The 21,827-nt window shown below is 39.4% G+C and overlaps 1 protein-coding gene across 4 annotated transcripts; it reads right to left on the reverse strand.

Annotated features, from left to right (window-relative positions):
- Positions 1–141: 141 nt before the first annotated feature.
- On the reverse strand, positions 142–21,146 carry LOC117964988 (large proline-rich protein BAG6-like). 4 transcript variants are annotated; one of them, XM_059011284.1, is made up of 26 exons: positions 20,879–21,146; positions 19,868–19,967; positions 18,932–19,049; positions 18,067–18,269; positions 17,747–17,818; positions 17,372–17,422; positions 16,857–16,931; positions 16,087–16,379; positions 15,166–15,295; positions 14,214–14,411; positions 10,559–10,811; positions 9,877–9,924; positions 9,322–9,572; positions 9,039–9,120; positions 8,140–8,441; positions 7,506–7,809; positions 7,104–7,273; positions 6,812–6,865; positions 5,671–5,773; positions 4,915–5,039; positions 4,230–4,364; positions 4,034–4,096; positions 3,761–3,901; positions 3,577–3,684; positions 2,887–3,033; positions 142–2,051 (listed from the first exon to the last, which is right to left on the reverse strand). In XM_059011284.1, exons 2-26 carry the CDS (start codon positions 19,943–19,945, stop codon positions 1,956–1,958), a joined length of 3,600 nt encoding a protein of 1,199 aa, XP_058867267.1. In that variant the 5' UTR covers positions 19,946–19,967; positions 20,879–21,146; the 3' UTR covers positions 142–1,955. The 4 variants fall into 4 exon arrangements, with proteins under 4 accessions (XP_058867267.1, XP_058867266.1, XP_058867268.1 ...); XM_059011283.1 differs by having other exon boundaries at positions 9,039–9,123; XM_059011285.1 differs by having other exon boundaries at positions 3,770–3,901; positions 9,039–9,123; positions 20,879–21,145.
- Positions 21,147–21,827: the final 681 nt, after the last annotated feature.

The following is a 21,827-nucleotide window of genomic DNA, read 5'->3' on the forward strand; positions in this document are numbered from 1 at the left end:
GTCCAGTTGTCAAAAATAAATAAATAAAAAGAACTTTAAAAATGTTAATGTCTGGGTACAGCGTTGTCTGTCTGACCTGGCAGGATTGCCATATCCCTTACACAATCATAAAAAGACATTAAGGACCCAGAAAAACAGAACTGGTTATAATTTTTTAATGAATAGTGTAGCCAACGTGTGACATACAGCTAGCAGTTGAATTGTTTTTCCCGCAACAAGAAAAACAGGTCTTGAAGAAAGTCAATTTAAAAACACTAACAAGACAAAAAAATAAAAAAAAAAGCTCTTTGGAGCTCATTAATCCTTACCGTGCCACTGCTAACTGGTCAAACAAGAAACTATTGGAGTTTCTTGCTCTAAGCCTCTGCCATTTACCCAGAAATGGTTTGAAAGATTTCCTTTACACTTATGTTTAAAATCACACCAATACACTGTTTGGTACTAAAAGTAATGTTCATTTTACACCATGTTTCTTATTGTATGATTTAACATTTTAACTATATCCAATATAACAGTCAAAAGGAGCGCTAACCAAGTTTATAATATTCATGCCACTTAATAGCACTAACATTATTATGGGTCCACCTTTAAAAAGGAGTGTTAACCTAGGCCTCCAAATCCACTAGCAACAGTATCAGTGGACTCCCTTTAACAGGAATCCCTTCATCATGATTTGCTAGGTTGGTTTAACTGCAATAAAACCCTGTGACCTATTGCATATCACAGGATGTGATTAGATAACACTGATCTTATATTAAACGCATCCAAAACATGTCACAGAATGTATTGTTTTTAAAAATTCCAAATTTTGCACTATTGAGTGTTTAAAAAAAAAAAGAGCAAAGAATCAAAAAACGGGTTCAAGCGATAATGTTTGCAGACGTTAAAGAACGAAAATAATTTTCAAAACCTTGGTTAGCACTCCTTTAAAAAAGGAGGGACAACAACATAATTTCAGTGCTAATAAGGAGGATAGGAAATAGGATTTGAACAACATAGTGGTTGATTCAAAGAGCTTTAAGCTCCCACAGTTGTCATGCAGGTGGAGTTAATTTTACAATAGCAATGTATGCCATTTTATATAGTAGAGGGAGAGGGAGTGGGAGAGGGAGAGACAGTTTGAACAGGAGACACTGGAACTAAGTGAAGCAATCAAGACCACAAACACTGCCTTCATATTCTGGTTTCTTTCCGAAGTAAACTCATATTTTACATTCCAGTATCCTCCAACAACTATTGGGACAGTCAGTATAACTACCTGCACTAGGAGTGGGGTATTTATGTGCATTTCCCCCCCCCCCCCTCACCCTGCCACCTGTCTCACCACTGCAGAGATACATTTCTGGGGACAAATTGCTCTTCAGTGGTAGCTTGCTCCATGTATTTGAGGAGGAGATATTTATCTGTTCAGGTAAAACCAAGATATTTTGTTAGCATGTAAAGAGGTTTTAGTAGTGGGGTGAAATAGACAACAAATGCCCCATCCTCAGCTGCATTTTGTCTTCTGTCCCAATACTTGTTGTAAAAAAAGAGTAGGAAGAGAGCACAGTACTAAAATTAGAATAATTCTTACTCTATGCAATTGCCCGACCCACAATACTATTCTAGAGCGCGTGATACAATTTGCTTTAGAGAAATGTTGTGTTTTATTAATATATTTCAATAAAAGCAGTTCTGATCATGTCAAAAAAAAAAAATAAAAAATAAGAAAAAAACAACTTTCCAGCACTTTTTCTTTCTCAGTTCCCTCAGCTCTATTCTCCAGTCCGTTGCTTTGTCAGAAGCAGGATTATCATTAGAAAAAAAATGTGTTGTTTCTTTGTCGATTTAATTACACACAGCAAAACCTAGCAGAGATAATGAAGAGTGCTTGCTGACTGGGTGTGTTGTGAGAGGTGAGAGATCAGGACAGCAAAGCTCAGCTGATAGATTGAGGGAGAGGAGGGAGTGTTGGGTTAGGACTCCTCGTCGAATACTTGATGGGTGTTGGGGAAACGTTGCGTGCTGTACTCTGGGTCTTCTTGTAGTCTCTTCTGAATGTCTGATTTCACCTGGAACAAAAAATTTAAACCATGTTATATAGCTTTTTTTTTTTTTTAACCTTTAAATGGAAACTTTTCTTGTGAGCACCATCTTAACCAATATGAAAAATTCAGATAAATATGAAATTATTTCTTAAAGACAGTGGCGCATATTGAAAAAAAAAACAAAACCTCATGACAGTTCATTAAAAGGTGAAAATATTTTATTGCCCGTCACTTGTAATAAGAATTCCCATATGATATAGATCCTGATTCTTAACCTCATCATTTCACAGTTGCTATAATGTCAATATGCCAAACAACTTTGCTCATGTCTCAATCTTGCATTGTTCAATTCACCTCTTTGGCCCACAGGAGACAGGACCCATCAAGTCCCGCTTTGCTCTGTACAGCTCACTTAACACTCACACAGGTGCTTCTCACAGCATGCTCAGGGCTGGAGCCATCGACCCAAAAGAGAAGTCAAATCAATTCTGGCCTGAATTGATTCCAGTACACCCCCCCCAATGCAAAAAGTATTTTAAATTATTTTTCAGCTCACTTGACCAATAAATCCAGGTGCAAAAGTCCCCCATCCAACATCATGCAAAAGGAAGAGACCCTTTGAACTCTGCACCTTAACATTGCCAGTAAACTCTCTTGTATGATAAAATCAATTGCTTTATTGATCACCGATTAGATGCAGATTAAAGTTTAAAATGAATGTGTTGGACTTCATTGCAAGCCAGAATCAATTTTCTTAATTAACTGCCATCAAAAGAAACGGCAAAGTACTCGATTCTGATCAGAAAAACAGAACCATAGGTTTGCATGAATGAGCAGAATCTCAGAGAGATGGCAGTACCTGATTTGTGTAGGCTTCCTGCAGCTCAGGTGTGTCCAGGTCTCCCTGCAGACTCTCAGAGCTGGTTATAGGCTTGGCTCCAACTGTTCTTGCTGCTCGATTCACAGCTTCAGATAGTGACGGGTACGGGCCGTCGCTCTGAGCCGTCTGCAAGGAGGAAATGAACCGGCAAGAAGTTAGAAGCAGGGCTGTCAATCAGTTGACTCCAACAGGCTCATTTTTAACTCTGATTTAAAACACCCTCTTTTTACATCCGTCTTAACCTGTTTGATGCTGTGAGGCTGTTTTGGGAACTTTAAAAAGAAAAGTACTAACATCAGCCATAAGATTTAATATCACACAAATTCTATCATCATAACAGCTTCACATGCAAATGACTAGGTGAGGTTACATACAAATTAATGTGCAGTTGGATGGGTGGAGTATATCTGTAGTTCATTTATTAAACATTTAAAAAAAAAAAAAACACAACACAGGATCATGACTGTAGAAAGTTTCGAAACACAAAAATAGAAACACATTAAAATATAGTAAATAAACAGTGGGTCATCATTTATTTTAAACTATAGTAGCTTTTACCTGGAAGGTACTTAAAGGTAAAAAAAATAACACGATACAAAAATGTGTACAAGGTGTACTTTCTACAGAGAAGTAAGAGCTTGGCCTAGCAGGCAGGAGAAGGGTGCCGACCTTTCGGCGTTTTGCTGGCATCCCACAGAGGTAGGCATCGCTAAGAGGGGGCTGAGACTTCATCTTCCTCTGAGTCTGGAGGTCCTGACGGATGATCGGGACCCACTCCTGAAAGAGAGAGGTTTGGATGAAAATCAAAAGGATTTTACTAAAACATTTACACCTGTGAAAAAAAACAAACCACCTGTCTTACTGGGGGGACAGTTGCTGCCCAAGGCTCCGATTCTGGCTCCGCCCTCTGTGCTCCCATGGAAACGGGTTGCTCTGGCGACGGCATTGCTTCCTCTGCTGTGGTGGCTGGCACAGGGGATGCTGAAGTTTCTCTCTGCAAAGAAAGACAGCCTTTGTACTAAACCCGTTTTTATTAAGATGCAGGGGTACTCTGAGCTTCTCAGGTACAAATTCCTTCTCACACGAAGATTTAGAGTAAGACTATAAAATGGGCGAGTGTGCCTACCTCCATTACCTCTGGCATCTCTTCAGATAAAGGCTCTGGTGCAGTCTCTGGAACTGCCTCACTCTGCAAAACAAGAGACATTAATTCAAAAGAGCAAAGCTAGTTTAAAACAGGATGAGGGGGAAGTATATACAACTCAAATATCAAATTACAAAACGGTTCACGATACAATGAAGACACCTCTGCTTGTACGTACCCGTGTGTTCCTGACATAGTGCAAGATTTGTTCCTCTGTGACAGGCATGTGCTCCAGAATCATCTGTAGTCTTATTCCCATTATGGTGGTCAGCCAGTTCACTAGAGAGGGGTTCACATCCGCAGACATCCGCCGCTGGGGAGTGGAGAAAGAACAGTTTCAGGGAAACCAATTCAATTCAGCTTCCATGTTTACAAACACACTGCTCCAAACAATGAAGGCATCTTCAGAGAAGAGTACATTAAACATATGTATAGAGGCCTGCCAGGCCTGGATTAGTGTATGTGGTGATCTCACACTCACACACACACACACACACACACACACACACACACACACACACACACCATACGGAGTACAGACAATATGGTAGGTGGAGAGGGTAGACATTTTGGTACCACCTTAACCTGTCAACTAATGTTGGTCATCTAAAACCTCAGCTGATACCCCTCTCAATTATTCTGAAAAACTTGTCAGACCTTATTTTTAATACAGGATTTGTAACTTAATACACATCTCTGACTTCATCTTAATTGTTTGGAGCAGTATACGTGTAAACACGTCCATTACCTGCAGTGTTCTAAACAGTAACGCCGATATGGGTTGAAACAACATGGCAATGAAATGGTAAACAGGCCAGAAAGCTGCCAGGGAAGCAGGTAAATCAGAATGCAATGTCACTTACAATCCTGTCGTTGATGACGGCGGTGAGTGCGCTCTGCTCTCCTCTTAGACAGTACAAGTTGAGGGCCAGACACTCAAAGAGGCCTTGGTTACACAGCTCTAACAGACGAAGTCCGAATGTGTGGTCTGAAAAAGACACGAGACATTCAGTGGAGAACCAACAACCGGACATGAAGAATGATTTGTTTTTGTGAGTACATGGTTACGGTTGTGTGCATATTTATTGTAACACCCCATTACTTCTGTAGTTTTGATGTTAGTGATTGTCTAATTGAACTGATTTTTAACATGGCAAACAATTAAAATAGTAAGAGAAAAGGAACACATAGCCACAACAGGTAAAATGCATGAGACATTTTAGAAGTTAAAAGCACAAAGTGATCTAACATTTTCACACATGGGTGTCTTGTTTCTGTATCACAGATAATTGACCAAAAATTTTAATGCAGGTATTCATGCAGTTAGGTATGTAAAAGATGAAGTCATTGCTAAAAAGAGTCCAGTACAGCTACCAGTTTGGCGATTCAGGTTTAGTGATACAATGCCAAAAAAAAAAAAAAGAAGAAAAGAAAAAGGGAGATCTAACATTTGACAGGTCGGCACTAATACTTTACATGATGCTCAATAAATGACAAATCGGATGTGTTCTAATAAATGTGCACACTACTGCAGGTACTGTCAACATGTACACTATTAACTACGTTATGGCAGGCGTTTGTTTTATTTATTTTTTACAGAAGTTGATGTTGGATCTTACCGGCACACTGAAGTATGTGAGTAGCAATGCAATTGAATTGTTCCCTCAGGAAATCAAGGTTGGTCCGTGTGATGTCAACTCCTTCTCTAACGCTCACAGATGACTGCACCATGAATAAAACACAACAAATAAACAAACACACTCAACTAGAATACTTTTCATCACATCTGTATATGATTTGAGATACAATGGTGGCAAAAAAAATATTTTGAACACTCAGGTAAAACTAGCACAAAGAAATAAAAACAAAGCATCCTCAGGGACATAGAATAAGGACAGGCATCTCTGATCAAATGGTTTGGAAAACAGGAGTAGTTCAAGCATGCTTAACTTTGCATAGTTTGAGCTGTTTCAAAGAAAAAAAAAAACACGTTCATAAAATATATTATCAATGCACTTGCAAAAATTGTAACGCATGCCTACAACAGCTATAGCAAACAAAGTTCCATATCATATCTCCAAATAAAATATTTACAGCTATCGATTTAATTAAACTGATAAATACTTATTCAAATGTAAATCAAAAACACTTGACAAGGTATTTTTAGGAATATCCAGGAATATACAGGCTAAAATGAAAACGTGTATGGAGTGTCTAGAGGAGGGGTCTCCAACCGTGGCCCTGGAGAACCCCAAATCATCAGGTTTTATAGGTTGTCGATGTCATAAATGGCTAAAGATCTGGTGCAATTTAGTATCCGAGAGCTCGGCTGAAACAAACCAGAGGACCCACTAGCTCTCCAGGACCAGGGTTGGAGACTCCTGATCTAGAGTATATAAAATGTGGATTTTGAAACTTTTGGGGGATGGGGAGTAAATTAATAAATGCAAGTCAACTAGATAAAAGCTTTGGCTAAATGCCTTCAATCTAGGCAAAAGCCACCTGACCTAGTTTCTTATGTTTAACATAAGAGTTCACAAATGCAGTAGAAGTGAAATTGCTTATTATCCCCAACTGAATCAGCCTATGACAATACACTTCCACCTGGCCTAATATAAAATATAAATTATACTGATAAGCTTAATCTAAGGAATGTAGAAAAGCTAAACAATCGCAGATAAAGTTAGTGTTTCAAAATGTGGTTAAAATTTTGCATTAATTGACACCAAATGTACAAAGCTACGGATGGATCATACTTACAAAACTTTCAATGATGTGTTCTTCAAGCTCATTTATGAGGGTATCACTTGCCGTCTTATTAAAAAAAAAAAAAAAAAAAACTGTTAGCATCATAAAAATGTTCACCCCATTGACCTACATACCTCCACATTGTTTAAAACATACACACATATTATGTCTGTAATAGCATTCTACCAGTGAAAGTTAGGCACGGAACTGAAGTACCGAATCACATTACAAATTTCTTAACAGAATAAGCTTAAATAAGTGTTGCTCTACTGGCTTCCATGCTCTACCCCGGTGCTCCACTCACCCTGATGTTGGCATCAGTGGGCTCCTGCCCCTGCAGGTACTGCTCTCTGAAGAAACTGCTGAGCTGGGGCTGAATCCTCTGCAGCGGCTGGAACTGCCCATGAAGCAGCATCACCATGTCTACCATGGAGAAGTTCTGACAGATTAGAGACAGCAGGTCTCCAAAGAAACCTGGAGAGAGAAATTAGGGAAGGGGTCAGGCACAGAATCTTACCTATAGAGACATGTCTAACCTCAGTCACACATCTAGGACAAGCCTAGATGTGTGACTAAAAACAAACAAAAAAAAGTGCTGGAGTAATTACAATTAGAACCAATCAAAATAACTGCAAACAAAGTTGACAAAAATAAATAAATAAGGCTTTCAAATCCATTTTCTTTATTAAAGGTGCTGTTTATTTACCTGCAGCAGCCCCAGCGCCTGGTTCAAAAATGTTGTTGGTGCTGGAGAGTCTCTGGATGAAGTCTGCGATGCTCTCAGTGCTGTCCTGCTGAGCCCCCAGCGAGCCCATCACTGAGGACAGAACCCCCTGCACCACACTGGTGAAGAACTCGGGGCTCAGAGACTCGGGAGCTGCACCTCCTGCCCCTGCCCCTGCCTGCTGTTGGGGAGGCAGGACTGCTGTCTGCTGGGGGGCAGCTGAAGGAGCTGGAGGGGTCTGCTGTGGATCCGAGGACTGGGGAGGCCCAGGGACTTGCTGGGCTGCCTAGAGAGAAAAAGAAGGACCACGTTAGATAGGTTCTGTCAACCGCAACAGAGATACTCCATGAAAATATTATTATGTTCGGTGCACTGAAAAAAGTCACATACTAATGAACTATATTGAGTGCATTAGTAGCATTATCAGTATCTTCAAAAACACTCAAACTTTGTGTAAAAACTATAAAACACAACAAAATAAATGCTTGGGCCGATGCCTGCATCAGAGTTATTAAAAGATTTTGATGACTGCTGATAAAGGCACTAAAAAGTTTGTCTACTTTGTTTGATATGTTTTGCATTAGCTAATGGATACACAGTACATGAAGTGACTAACCTGCATGAAGTCTGTCATGCCCTGTATGAAAGCTGGCACCCCCGGCATGCTCACAGTGATGGAGGGGGGCATACCCATGGCACCCCCAGCCCCCAAGATGGAGCCCAAGAGCTGGGAGATGTGCTGGGCCTCTGGGGGGGCGGTGGGGGTAGGGTAGCCAGTGGAAGCAGTGCTAGTGGTGGAGGTGCTGGTCTGGCCTGAAGTGCTGGCAGAAGAGGAGGGGGGAGCAGAAGATGATGAGGATGATGAAGAGGGGGGAGCTCCCTGACCACTGGAGGGGGGTGCGGCAGCACCTGCCTGACCTAAAAAAAAAAAAAAGATAAAAAACTTTGTCATCAGTTATCAGCGTTGGAGGTTAAGTTATAAGTATACAATTGGAGTATACAATTATTTTGGCCAACGCCTTCAGTCAACTTAAGACTGAGCGATTAAAGCACTGGTGAATAGAAACATATACAGGACATATCAGGATTCAGTCTATATATTACTTGTAGACCAACAAATTCTTCCTGAAATTAATATATCAGATTTGTAGTTCATATTCTCCCTATCAAGAACAGGAAAATATAATACAATGTAACCCATAAGTATTTTAACTTGGCAAATCAAGAATTATTTACCATTTGATAGTCTTATTGTAACAAAACAGGGATATTTTAATTTAATATAAAAAAATAAATAAAACTGTTCCTGCCCCTCTGAACCTGTGCCACAGCAAACAGGTAGGACAGATGAACCAATGAAAATACTGAACTTTGGGAGAGGCAGAAAGCAAGGCAAAGTAAGGAGTTGTGTTTTAAATCCTACAGTCTGCTCAGTACCACTTGTTTTTAAGGTTTGAAGTCTGATACATAAGATGGTCCTGGTGTTTGCATTGAGATGGGAGACGCTGGACTTACCCATCATCACAGGCTGCAGGAGCTGCCCCACTAATCCACTGATCATCTGGGACAGAGAAGCGTTTGGGACAGGGCCAGTCTGCTGCTGTAAGAGACAAAACAAGGATTTATATTTGTACACTTTTTCCAAGTCAATTGTACATTCTGTTACATGAAGTCATTTCTGTCACCAAGTAAATTTCAAAGCATTTTGCTATGAATACTTACACTTAAAGCTTTTCCCTTTAACAATCCAGCATTGACGACTTTACTTCACACATTATAAAAAGTGACCCATCTCTACCTGTGCTCCGGGCTGCCCTGGCTGCGGCGCGCGCAGGTTTATGTTGGCAGGACGCGGGGTCATGTTAGGAGGTCGGGGGGTGAAAGTGGGCCGCGTGATAACCACCCGAGCTGGGGGTGGTTGGAACCCTGGCACCTGCTGGCCCGAGCTTGCCGCTGTTGCCATGGAAACAGCCTGCTGGGTGATCTGGTGAACGATGGCCTGCATAAACTCGGCAGGGAGGCCTGGGATCTGCATCTGCGGTAGGCCCCCTAGGAGAAGAAAGTGTGGTTAGACAGACACTCGTGTGAGGGGTTTGCTGGGTACATCTATGGCAAAATTAGACAATCCGGGCATATTCAAACAGATCAGATTCTGCATTTATTTATTTTATTTTTGGAAATAAAATTAGCTGTATAATGCAATAAAGATCAATGTAATAACACAATTAGTTAAGTAGACAAATAATTAATCTTATGTCTTAATCAGTTTAGCGTATTGAGTAGGACTTCTATTGTCTCCCTGTCCACTATGACTGCCTGCTTGAAAACCAAAAGCGAGTGCAACGCTTGCTACCTGTGCCTTGTCCGGGAGCTGCAGAAGGGGCTGGCCCAGTGCCCGAATCTGTGAGGAGAGAAGACAAGCGTACACTTCAGTAAAGAGACATTCAGTGGAAGACATATCCTGCTACCCCCACATCAGATTACTGAATGACGTCCAACAATGCAATGCAGAAACTGATTTTTCTGACTTTGATTCAGCTGCACACTTCATGATTGTCTTGCAGGACAACAGCTCCTTGCTTAGAGCAGAGCATGTACCTGAATTAAGTTTTAATTACCTCTCTTCTGTACTATATAAAAGATTTAAAGACAGTTCATTGCATTGCTTTAATTTAAATTATCAACCAAATCTGTAAAGAAACTGCAAAATAAATGACAAATGTTACATTTGTGTCATCCATACTTAGGTGTGCAGAAATAAGAGAGACACCTTAATGCTTCAGTCTGCAATACCCGATAGTGAAAAGCTGTATTTCAAGGATATTAGTGGGTCAGAAAGCACCCTTGACCGTGACATGCAAGGAGTGGATAAACAAAAGCCACAACACACAATCCTCTATTGTAACACAGTTTATGAAGAGTCATTCCTCTGAACGGTGGTAGCAGAACATGCACCTTGTTGTATCTTATTTCTCAAAGCATAAAAAGACAAACACCAACTTATGAAATACAAAATTAGTTGCACTCGGAATCACCATCAATGTTCATTTGCATCATGACCACTGGTTCCATGGTATGGTGTGTGATCCGAATCACTCGGGGGTGGTTGTGATGAGCCTGGGGTTGTGTGGGTGTGGCCTGGGGTTGTGAGGGCGGGACCTGTGAATGTGTGGGTGTGGCCTGTGCTTCTGTAGTCCTCTGCTGTTCAGGGGTTGTACCTGCAGCTGCCTGCCCCTCAGCAGCCTGTCTCCCATTGGCTGCCATTGTTACCGGAGTGCCCAGGTTAATCTGTAGGGGCACAATAGGAGGACTTAGCAAACATGGATATAAACTTTAATGTCAGTGTTTATATAATATACAAATATACATATATATATATATATATATATACATATATATATATATATACATATATATATATATATATATATATATATATATATATATATATATATATATATATTATATATATATATACATATATATACACACACACACATATATACATATATATATATACATATATACATATATACATATATATATATAATATATATATATACATATATATACACACACACACATATATATATATATGTATATATATATATATATGTATATGTGTGTGTGTGTATATATATATATATATATATATATATATATATGTATATATGTATATATATATATATATACACACACATATATACATATATATACATATATATATATATATATATATATATATATATATATATATATATATATACACACACATATACACACACACACACACATACATATATACACACACAAACATACAGACGTGCTCAAATTTGTTGGTACCTTTACAGCTCATTGAAATAATGCTTCATTCCTCCTGAAAAGTGATGAAATTAAAAGCTATTTTATCATGTATACTTGCATGCCTTTGGTATGTCATAGAATAAAGCAAAGAAGCTGTGGAAAGAGATGAATTATTGCTAATTCTACAAAGATATTCTAAAATGGCCTGGACACATTTGTTGGTACCCCTTAGAAAAGATAATAAATAATTGGCTTATAGTGATATTTCAAACTAATTAGTTTCTGTAATTAGTATCACACATGTCTCCAGTCTTGTAATCAGTCATTCAGCCTATTTAAATGTAGAAAAGTAGTCACTGTGCTGTCTGGTATCATTGTGTGCACCACACTGAACATGGACCAGAGAAAGCAAAGGAGAGAGTTGTCTGAGGAGATCAGAAAGAAAATAATAGACAAGCATGGTAAAGGTAAAGGCTACAAGACAATCTCCAAGCAGCTTGATGTTCCTGTGACAACAGTTGCAAATATTAAGAAGTTTAAGGTCCATGGAACTGTAGCCAACCTCCCTGGGCGCGGCTGCAAGAGGAAAATCGACCCCAGAGTGAACAGAAGGATAGTGCGACTGGTAGAAAAAGAACCAAGGATAACTGCCAAAGACATACAAGCTGAACTCCAAGATGAAGGTACGTCAGTTTCTGATCGCACCATCCGTCGCTTTTTGAGCGAAAGTGGGCTCCATGGATGAAGACCCAGGAGGACTCCACTTTTGAAAGAAAAACATAAAAAAGCCAGACTGGAATTTGCTAAAATGCATATTGACAAGCCACAATCCTTCTGGGAGAATGTCCTTTGGACAGATGAGTCAAAACTGGAGCTTTTTGGCAAGTCACATCAGCTCTATGTTCACAGACGAAAAAATGAAGCTTTCAAAGAAAAGAACACCATACCTACAGTGAAACATGGAGGAGGCTCGGTTATGTTTTGGGGCTGCTTTGCTGCGCCTGGCACAGGGTGCCTTGAATCTGTGCAGGGCACAATGAAATCAAGACTATCAAGGCATTCTGGAGCGAAACGTACTGCCCAGTGTCAGAAAGCTCAGTCTCAGTCGCAGGTCATGGGTCCTCCAACAGGATAATGACCCAAAACACACAGCTAAAAGCACCAAAGAATGGATAAGAACAAAACATTGGACTATTCTGAAGTGGCCTTTTATGAGTCCTGATCTGAATCCTATCGAACATCTATGGAAAGAGCTGAAACTTGCAGTCTGAGAGCTACAGAAAACATTTGATTGCAGTGATTGCCTCCAAAGGTTGTGCAACAAAATATTAGGTTAGCGGTCCCATCATTTTTGTCCATGCCATTTTCATTTGTTTTCTTATTTACAATATTATGTTGAATAAAAAATCAAAAGCAAAGTCTGATTTCTATTAAATATGGAATAAACAATGGTGGATGCCAATTAACTTGAAACTGACAAAAGTATTTCAGAGAAAATTGTGCATTCTTCGTTTTTTGTGGAGGGGTACCAATAAATTTGAGCATGTCTGTACATATATACACACACACACACACATACATATACAGTGCCTTGCAAAAGTATTCAGACCCCTGGCCAATTCTCTCATATTAATGAATTACAAATGGTAAATTGAAATTTCTTTCTGTTTGATATTTTATTTTAAAACACTGAAACTCAAAATCAATTATTGTAAGGTGACATTGGTTTTATGTTGGGAAATATTTTTAAGAAAAATAAAAAAATAAAAAAAAACTGAAATATCAGTAATATGAGAGAATTGGTCAGGGGTCTGAATACTTTTGCAAGGCACTGTGTATATATATATATATATATATATATATATATATATATATATATATATATATATATACACAGTGCCTTGCAAAAGTATTTTTTTTTATATATATATAAAAAAAAAAAGAAAAAAAAAGAAAAGAGGTCGGCACGTTTTTAAATTACCCAATGCTACCCAGGTCTCGATTAATTCATTTGAGAATTAAGAAAATATAACAATACAGTTGTAAGAGCGGGTCCCCAGGCTTGAAATTGCTGGTTGTGAGCACCCAACACGGTGAGCCACAGTATGCTGCCCTAGTCCAGCCTCCAACAAGCCGACTGCACGAAGGCGCTGCTTTCTTGACGTGGCATATTGTTTTTTTTCTGTGATTTTCTTTGCTTTTATTCAAGCTTGCAATTCAACAGCTGAAATCACTCCATATCCAGTGCCCAATCAACTGTCTCCCATATGCTTCAGTCAGTCACTTAAGGATCAAGGATGAATGATTGAGTAGCACAACGAGACCTGTTGCATGGAAATTAGCCTTTAAACTGGTCACATGGTGGATTATTGAAAATAAGAGCTGTAGATGGATCTTGTTGTAGAATACTAAAATTTCTTTGTATAATATGTTGTATTTTTTTGGTCACAGGATGATACGCAAGAACTAGGGGACTACGATTATTAGTATTCTGTGTGTGTGCTTTTGTACAAAGCATCATTTCTGTTTATCGTAGATACGTGTAACTAACTGAGCTTCTCTAATGGTTTTGTCTGGAAAACCACAGTATCTGAAATGCACACATTTAATCTGTTTGGTTTAAAAAAATCCCTATCACTGCAAATGCATCTCCGTCTCATCAACCGGAACCTCTTGGAATGGACATTCTATTCTGAAGTCATCATCAACTGGAACTTTTCTTTTGAAAGAGAACTTGTTTATAACAGGTTGATAACACACTGCTTTTTACATCCAGCTGAAGGACTTGTCATCGATTTTTATTAACTATTCACATTGTGTACCTACATTACCTTTTTTCTTTTGAGATATATAGATATATAGTAGGGTGATAGTGTATGGACTGACCTGTATTGGGATGCCTGTCTGCTGTAGCATCACAGGGGAGGTGTAGTGAGACATGGGCCGCACCACGTGAAGGTGGCGGGGGGTGGCAGCAGAAAGGTTGCAGCGCAAGTCAGACAGAGCCACAAAGGCATTGCCTATTAAACGTAGGGCCTCCCCCACCAGGTTGAGAATGCACTGGTCCGCTTCACGCTCCTGTGCCTGAGTTGACAAAGGGAAACAATCAAATGGCACGCACAGAGAATAGCAACACTGATCAATAGCCGACTTCCCCAAGGTAATTGACCAGAATCAAGCAGAGGTCCACCAAATAACTTAAAAAAAAAAAAGACAACCCTACTACAAGTGTCTTATAGGGGTATACCCAAGAGAGTGACCTGTTAACTTCTGCCGAGTGGGCAGAGAGCTTTATTCAACAGTGGCAGCAACATGATGCATACATCGAATCCAAGTTTGAATTGTCATATTTGCATATAGTTAGTGTTGGAGCAACAGACTGTTGATATATTGTTGTCATATGCTATTGTCTTCACTATTACAATGAATTATTATATCTTGGAACTGTCCATTTAAAAAAAAAAAAAATCAAGTACAGCATAATAAAATTGGGTAATGGGAAAATACTCAGTTTATCCTCTACTGTGAGGCAGCAGTGGTAAGGCGTTACTTAAAATCCTGCATCTGCAAAAGGGTGAGCTGGTAAATCTGTAACTGAAAATGTCATTACTGCCCATCCCTCGTGTAAAGATCTCACTGTATACATGACAGCCTTCCAGTAGTGTTGCAATGTTAATTGTTAATCCCTTGCATGAAGATGTTAGATAGGGAACACAAACCTTTTTGACTGCTGAAGCCAAACGCTACCGACAAGCCCTGCTATACTTCTGCATGAAACATTCATTAATATCTGATGTGGGCCACAATGAGTTGGAATTGATTTATTGGGTGCACTTACGTTGTTGTTGTAGTCGGAGCTGGTTGCTGTGCTCAAGATCTCCTGGCTGCGCTGGATGAAGGGCTGCAGCCTGTCCTCCACTCTGCGCAGCTCAGACAGAACCTCCAGGAACTCTGCTGGGGCTGGGTGGCTGGAAGAGAATCATGTTCACTTCACTGAGAAATACTGTCTGTCAGAAAAGGCTCAGCCACCAAGTCACTGTGTGTGACCCTGAGCAAGTCACTTAACCTCCTTGTGCTCCGTCCTTCGGATGAGACGTAAAACAAACAAGGTCCTATTGGAAGTGACTCTGCAGCAGCAGTTCTTGATGTATAGTTCACACCCTAGTCTCTATAAGTCGCTTTGGATAAAAGCGCCTGCTAAATGACTAACTAATTAATAATTATACTGCTAGTCAGTGTCAAGAACAGCAGTGTCAAATCCCGATCACTTGTGTTTATAGAGGGGCTCGAATAAAAATAATTGAGCATGTCTCATATGAGGACCATCCAATTTTTTTTTTGGTCCTCATTGAGATCAGTACATTTTATAAATTACAAGAACAGTTAAATAGAACGAGAGATCAAATAGTGTCATTTAATGCTTTTATATATATATTTTAAGTTATTATAAAATATTTTAAATAATGTTTATATATCCAAGATAATTTACTGATGCTACCTTTCATCATAAAACAGCAAATACACTGTTTGTTTAGTACTGTACTGCCTTTAAAATGTTAATGTGCTTGGATTTTTTTTATTATTATTATTATTATTAATTTGCACCAGTGTTGAAAGGAAAGCTCACAAGTTTAGAAAAAATATTGGTTGAAAAGTAGCATCTAAACAAGATAAAAATGCAAACCCAATGTGGGTAGAGAGGCAGTTAATACAATCATTATAGAATGACTTAATACAAAAATAAAAATAAAAGGATTACTTGGGTCCTGTGGAAGTTCCAGCAGCAGCAGCACCCCCTTCAGTCTGTGTGGAGGATGACGATGATGATGAGGAGGAGAAGGAGAAGGAGAAGGAGGAGGATGAGGAGGAGGAGGAGGAGCTGGTGGCAGCTGAGGGGGCTGCAGTCGTGCTGGTGTCCATGGGCTCTGCAGCACCCTCAGAGCCAGGCCCTGTCGATGGGGGAGGAGGAGGAGGAGGAGGAGGAGGCTGGGTCTGGGTGGATGGGTTCTCAGAAGCCTGGGAGCCTGAGTTATGAGTACTGTTCTGACGTCCCTGTGAGGAAACAAGCAGAGTGTTAATAAGAGGGTAAACAAATGCAGCTAAAACACACCCATCTTTTGTGCACGCTACTTAATTAAAAGGCGTAACATTTGTCACTGAAATATAGGGATTGGTCCAAAAAAATGAGAATGCACATAGAAATTAGAAAATCCCTTAGTCTGCAATATTTAATATATGGTCATATGATATACTCGACCTATATTAATTGTAGTGAGTTGCGTGCAAATATTCAGCAATAAATCAGGGGGAAACAAAAGATCTCAGTGCTTTAAATAGTTAAAGAACTAGGTTGTCTTACTCGCCATTAGAAAATGATTCAGTACCATCAGCTTCCAGCTCTAGCTGGCTTCTAATAGACACAATTTAAACCAATCCTCGCAGAACCACGTAAAGCCGGATTTAGAGAATAATGGAATCTCAAGGAGGGTAATGAGGGGGTCTCACTGAAGCCCTGTTATCTCACTGTACCTCAAGTCGGTTGAGGACTGCCGTTGTGTCCCTCAGCAGGTTCTGGGCCAAGATCAGACGCATCCTAGGCTCACTCTACATGGAGAAGGAAAAATAAAGAAGAAAAACAATCCAGTATTTTTGTATTAAATTCCCCAAATGGTCTAGGCTTTTGATTACACCAGTTTATTATTTTTTAAAAGCAGTCTTGATATGAACATTTACTCTAGATCAATTAATGTAGCTAGACACTGTTTACAATCCAAGAGTATTTAAAATACACTGGAGAACAATGCATGTTTAAAATAATGACTTAATCCCCCAATTAAACACCAAAGTCCAACTCGTTTTTCAGCATACAACACAGAAATGTTTGAATCAGTTAAAGGATTAGCTTTTTGTAGCCTTACTTAGTGCTGAAAGGGTCAAGTCCCAGTGCCTTGAATATTGCTTACATTCACAAAGCACCTAGTGGATAAAGCACTGGTAAACTACCAAGCTTAGGTAATTAACTAAACAATATATCATAATCATACCTGAATTGCCTGTTCCATATCTATATGCACATCCACAGAAGACCCATTGCTCTAGATATGAGAGAGAGAGAGAGAGAGAGAGAGAGAGAGAGAGAGAGAGATTTCTTTTGGTACTCATTAAGCTATTTCGCCTTGTATTCCAGCATTATTCCACTATAAATATAAATAAATAAATACAAATATTACAGTCCCTACTACAAACACAGATATAGCCATCTATTATACATTTTAAGAATACTTTTCCTAAGAAAAGTCAGTAACATGAAAACCCAGCCCCTCTATATACACGTAAAGATGGAAAACCTTTACGATCTGTCAGCAGGAATACGCATGGCCTGCGGTGAATAAGTTAAGGTCTCTGCTCTATACACTTACTCCTGTACTGGTGCTGACTCTAGCATTACTGCCAGCCTCTCCAAATCCTGCCATCACTTGCTGTACCGAATGCTGCCAAGACAAGAGGAGAAGCAAGGTTACCAGACACCACAAACTCCAATACTGACTCAATGGATCAATTCCAATTAACTGCACAGGGGCACAAAAAGTGGCACTGAAGATGAAATATTTTATATAAACAAGTCAATTAAAGGGATAGAGAGTGGCATTATTAATTCTATTTAGGAACCAAGATTACACCCTCTTCCATCCCAATCCTTTCCCCGTGGTTACAGCCTCTTCCCTGTTGCCATGGTTACCTGGATCTGCTGAGGGTCCATCAGGTTGACAGGCAAGTTCAACGTGCCCAGCATGACGTAGCTGTTTGCATTGCGGTCATGATGGGGCGCTGTAGAGCCATGAGGGGTGGAGAGCCCTGGTCCAGAGGGGCCACTGGTCTCCGTACCAGGTGAAGTCTGAGGGGGGGCCCGCTCTACCAGGTGAATCACCTTCCCGTCCACATCTATAACAGTGTCAGAGAGGGCACAGAAGTTCAACTTCACACACCGACATACAACAAATACCGTAAACCTGCAAGAATAATGTAGCCAGAAACACGTTTGAAAAATAGAACAAATGACATCACAAACCTAACAAAATGACATAAGTTCAAGCATTTTTGATTACGAAACCTTTCTTTAAAACTGATTTCAAATAGGGACCCTTTTTTTTTTTTTTAATACAAGAAAAACTAAATCACAACTGAGAAAGAAACTGCACTGTAGTGTAATTGATTTATATTGTTTCTAAGCAACAAAAGACCTGCATTACACCACTTGCGTAAGTTGAATATATGTGTTGCTTAAGAAAAGAAAACTTTCAGTACATTCTGGGGTTTCCTGGGCAACCTCCGTTTGAGAACCGCTACTTTAAAAAGAGAGACGGGTGAATAGGTTAGGAGCACAAGCTGCAGTATAATGCCCTGGGGTTCACAGAGTAGATTTAAAATGACCTAACCCTGTCTGTAACCCTCACCTTTAACCCAACCCCAAGCGGGTGGGTTTATATTTGAATTATCCACAGTGAGCACAGGCTGATGGGATCAAATTTGGGATGCGAACCCCCCCACTGATAAGGTACACAGTAGCAGGGAGAAAGGTGGGTCCTAAGTGACCAGATACTCACTGTACTCTTTCAGCTTCTTTTCATCTTGCAGTACCCGGCCCTGGTAGATTAGCCTCTGTTTCTCCACAGGGATACCCACTGAGCTTGAAATGTGCTCCTTAAACTCCTTCACTGTGATCTGCAGGGAGCAGGGAGCAGGAGGTGAGGGTTGGCATTATACTGTTAGGTACAAGGGACACGTGTCCCACAAATAAAACAATGCTAATTTATTTTTGCAATGAGGTGTACAAAACAGGGTTTAAAATGTTCAGACAGGTTGGATCTGGTCATCCAAATGATCTGTTTCCCCCCTTGTGATACTTGAGTCACTCAAATGTATTTTAAGAAGAAACTGTTTGAACAACCACTCAGTTTCTTGTGTATTTTTACTGGTTGAACATTTGGCCTAAAACTACTTCATACATTGCCACCCATATATTACCCATCTTGTGTTTGTTTAATGATTGTCCAATTGTGCTCAACTGTAAATTCAGACGGACTCAGTACAGATGACCGTAAGCTTTACTATTGACTTAATAGTACAATTACATTAGTATTAACGTGTAATGACAGCCTGTAATAATACATGTTTTAGTTAAAATAGTTAGGCAGTATCTCATATTACAAATGCTCATTTTAATTCATTACAAATGTGTTGTGGGGCAAAGCTGCCCAAGGATATTCAAATATAAAATGTTTCCCTTCCAAAGCAATCTTTCCTGAGCAAGGCCTTATTTATTATTAAGGTATGTTGTGGCTAGAGACAGTTTTTAAAATGGATGCAGTGCGTTTTGAAAGACCATTTAAACGTATTATGTCCTGTGGACAACTAGTGGTCTGTTTCTACTCTGTCAGAAAACAGTCCTTAAACTGTATTCCTTCCAATACTCATTCCATGGTTGCATTCTTATTCAAGGGAGCATGGTAAGAGTACTTGTCGCAGTAAGTTTCAATCACCTCTGCTCCAACGCTGTAGCTCCGGCTCTGGGAGTCCAGAGTCTTCACGGTCACATCGAAATTCTCTGACTCCACCATCCTGTCGCTGGTTGGAGAGATCCTACAAAGACAAGACTCGCGTTACTAAAAACAATTAAAAAGCCCAAAACATGCGTTTAGTTAAACAATTAATAGTATCCTATAATTTCAATTAAGAAAACACACATATGTCTTTGTATATTCCGATACTCTCAATGTCATGTGATCAAGTATGTATTGTTTCCTGTTTTCACGACAAATGGATAAATGGTTTTTCTAACGGTGTAAGTCCAACATACAGACAGACTCCATACCCCCCAAAATTATGACATATGCAAACTTGTTTTTAATATGTTCCTTTAAGTTTCACAGCTGGACATGCAGTCTAGTTATTTGCCAAAGTGCGACACGTATGCACTGATGTCAGCCTCAATATCCTCCGGAGGATAGTAAGTTAATGTATGGGAGTTCACCTAACACGGTTGTAACTTTTATATATATATATATATATATATATATATATATATATATATATATATATATATATATATATATATATATATATATATCACACACACACACACACATATACATATACACACATATACACACACATGTCACAGCTCTGTACAATTACCCGTAAAGTTACATACAAATCAGAGTACATCAGTGTACGTCACTATAAAATTAGCCTAAAAAGAAACGCTACAAATGTCTTCTCGACATTACATTTACGTCACCCATCAATGTTTTCATATCGACAAAATGGCATGCGTGACTTAATTGTACATCGTTTATTTTTCAACTTATTTCCTTCCCGGATTCTGGCTGTGTATGACAACTCAACAGCGTTAATAACAAACCGCTTCTATGTTGTTTAAACGCCATATTTAGTCGTCTTTTGTGTATAAAATAAAAAATGCGTTGCTGTTGTACCTTTGGTACTGCTAATCTAATCACGATAAAACAGAACAAACAACAAGACTCACTCACCCTGCCTCCCTCCCTCGGTAGGGATTTATTCTCTAAAAACAAGCTTGAAGAGGCGACTTCTGTCTATCTGTGCTCTCCGCTTAGCCTGTACCTCCGTGTCGTTTAATTCTGCTTTATTAGTTTCTCCAATTTCGTCTGTTTTTTTTTTTCAGTAAAATGTCGTTTCTTCTCGTCTTTTTTTCTGCCACAGGCCGAATAGAAAGCACCGGGAAGGACCCCCCAACATCTTCCTAGAAACGGAACCTGGCTTCCCTTTTCGCCAGTTGATTTTTTTAGATATATTTTATTTTGTTAACTAGGTAAATGCGCTTAAATTATTTTTATTTTTGTTATGTAATGATTTAAATATACGTGTGTTCATAAGTGATCTTCAGCTTAATATGGTAGGGAGGTGGAATTATTTTAGTTATTTTACAGGCAATTGAAGAGGGCACTCCTATATGGACCTACAGCTTGTTTGAAGGTGTTCTTCTATTTTGCGCCACTAGTTGGCACTAGAAGGTAATATGATCGAACACTCAGTTTCCAAAGGATTTGTTTAGAATGCATTTGAACATATTTAATTTCTACATTGTGAATACAAATGAACTTCTGCGCCATGTGTGCAATGCATGCATATTTGTATGGTTATGTGACTTGTCACGCGATCCACAATACGGTTTATAAACTGTTTGAGAATAACATGGTCATCTCCGATTATGGGACATCAGGATGTTTTCACAAGGGGCACGATAGTGCATGCAGGTGCAACACACTTCCTTCAGAGCAGTGACTGTATTTTCCAATGTGACCCATCAAGATCGTTTCCCAGTTCCTGGAATACCAACCTTTGCAGGAAACTACCGCCAGAAAGCATAACTCCAGGCATAAAAAACAGCAATAGACAGGGCTACACTAGCTCAAATCACGGAGACCTTCAGCATTGGAAAAGGCTACTCCCAAAGTCAAC

Source organism: Acipenser ruthenus, chromosome 41 (assembly GCF_902713425.1).
Source record: "Acipenser ruthenus chromosome 41, fAciRut3.2 maternal haplotype, whole genome shotgun sequence".
NCBI lineage: Eukaryota > Metazoa > Chordata > Actinopteri > Acipenseriformes > Acipenseridae > Acipenser > Acipenser ruthenus.

Excerpts from the sequence above, each read along its gene's own strand:
- LOC117964988 (XM_059011283.1), bottom strand. The coding sequence starts at position 19,945 with ATGGTGGAGTCAGAGAATTTCGATGTGACCGTGAAGACTCTGGACTCC. Across the intron at positions 8,442-9,038 it reads CCTGCAGCCTGTGATGATGG|GTCAGGCAGGTGCTGCCGCA; the intron begins GTAAGTCCAGCG and ends TTTTTTTTTTAG. Across the intron at positions 5,040-5,670 it reads TCACATACTTCAGTGTGCCG|ACCACACATTCGGACTTCGT; the intron begins GTAAGATCCAAC and ends TGTCTTTTTCAG.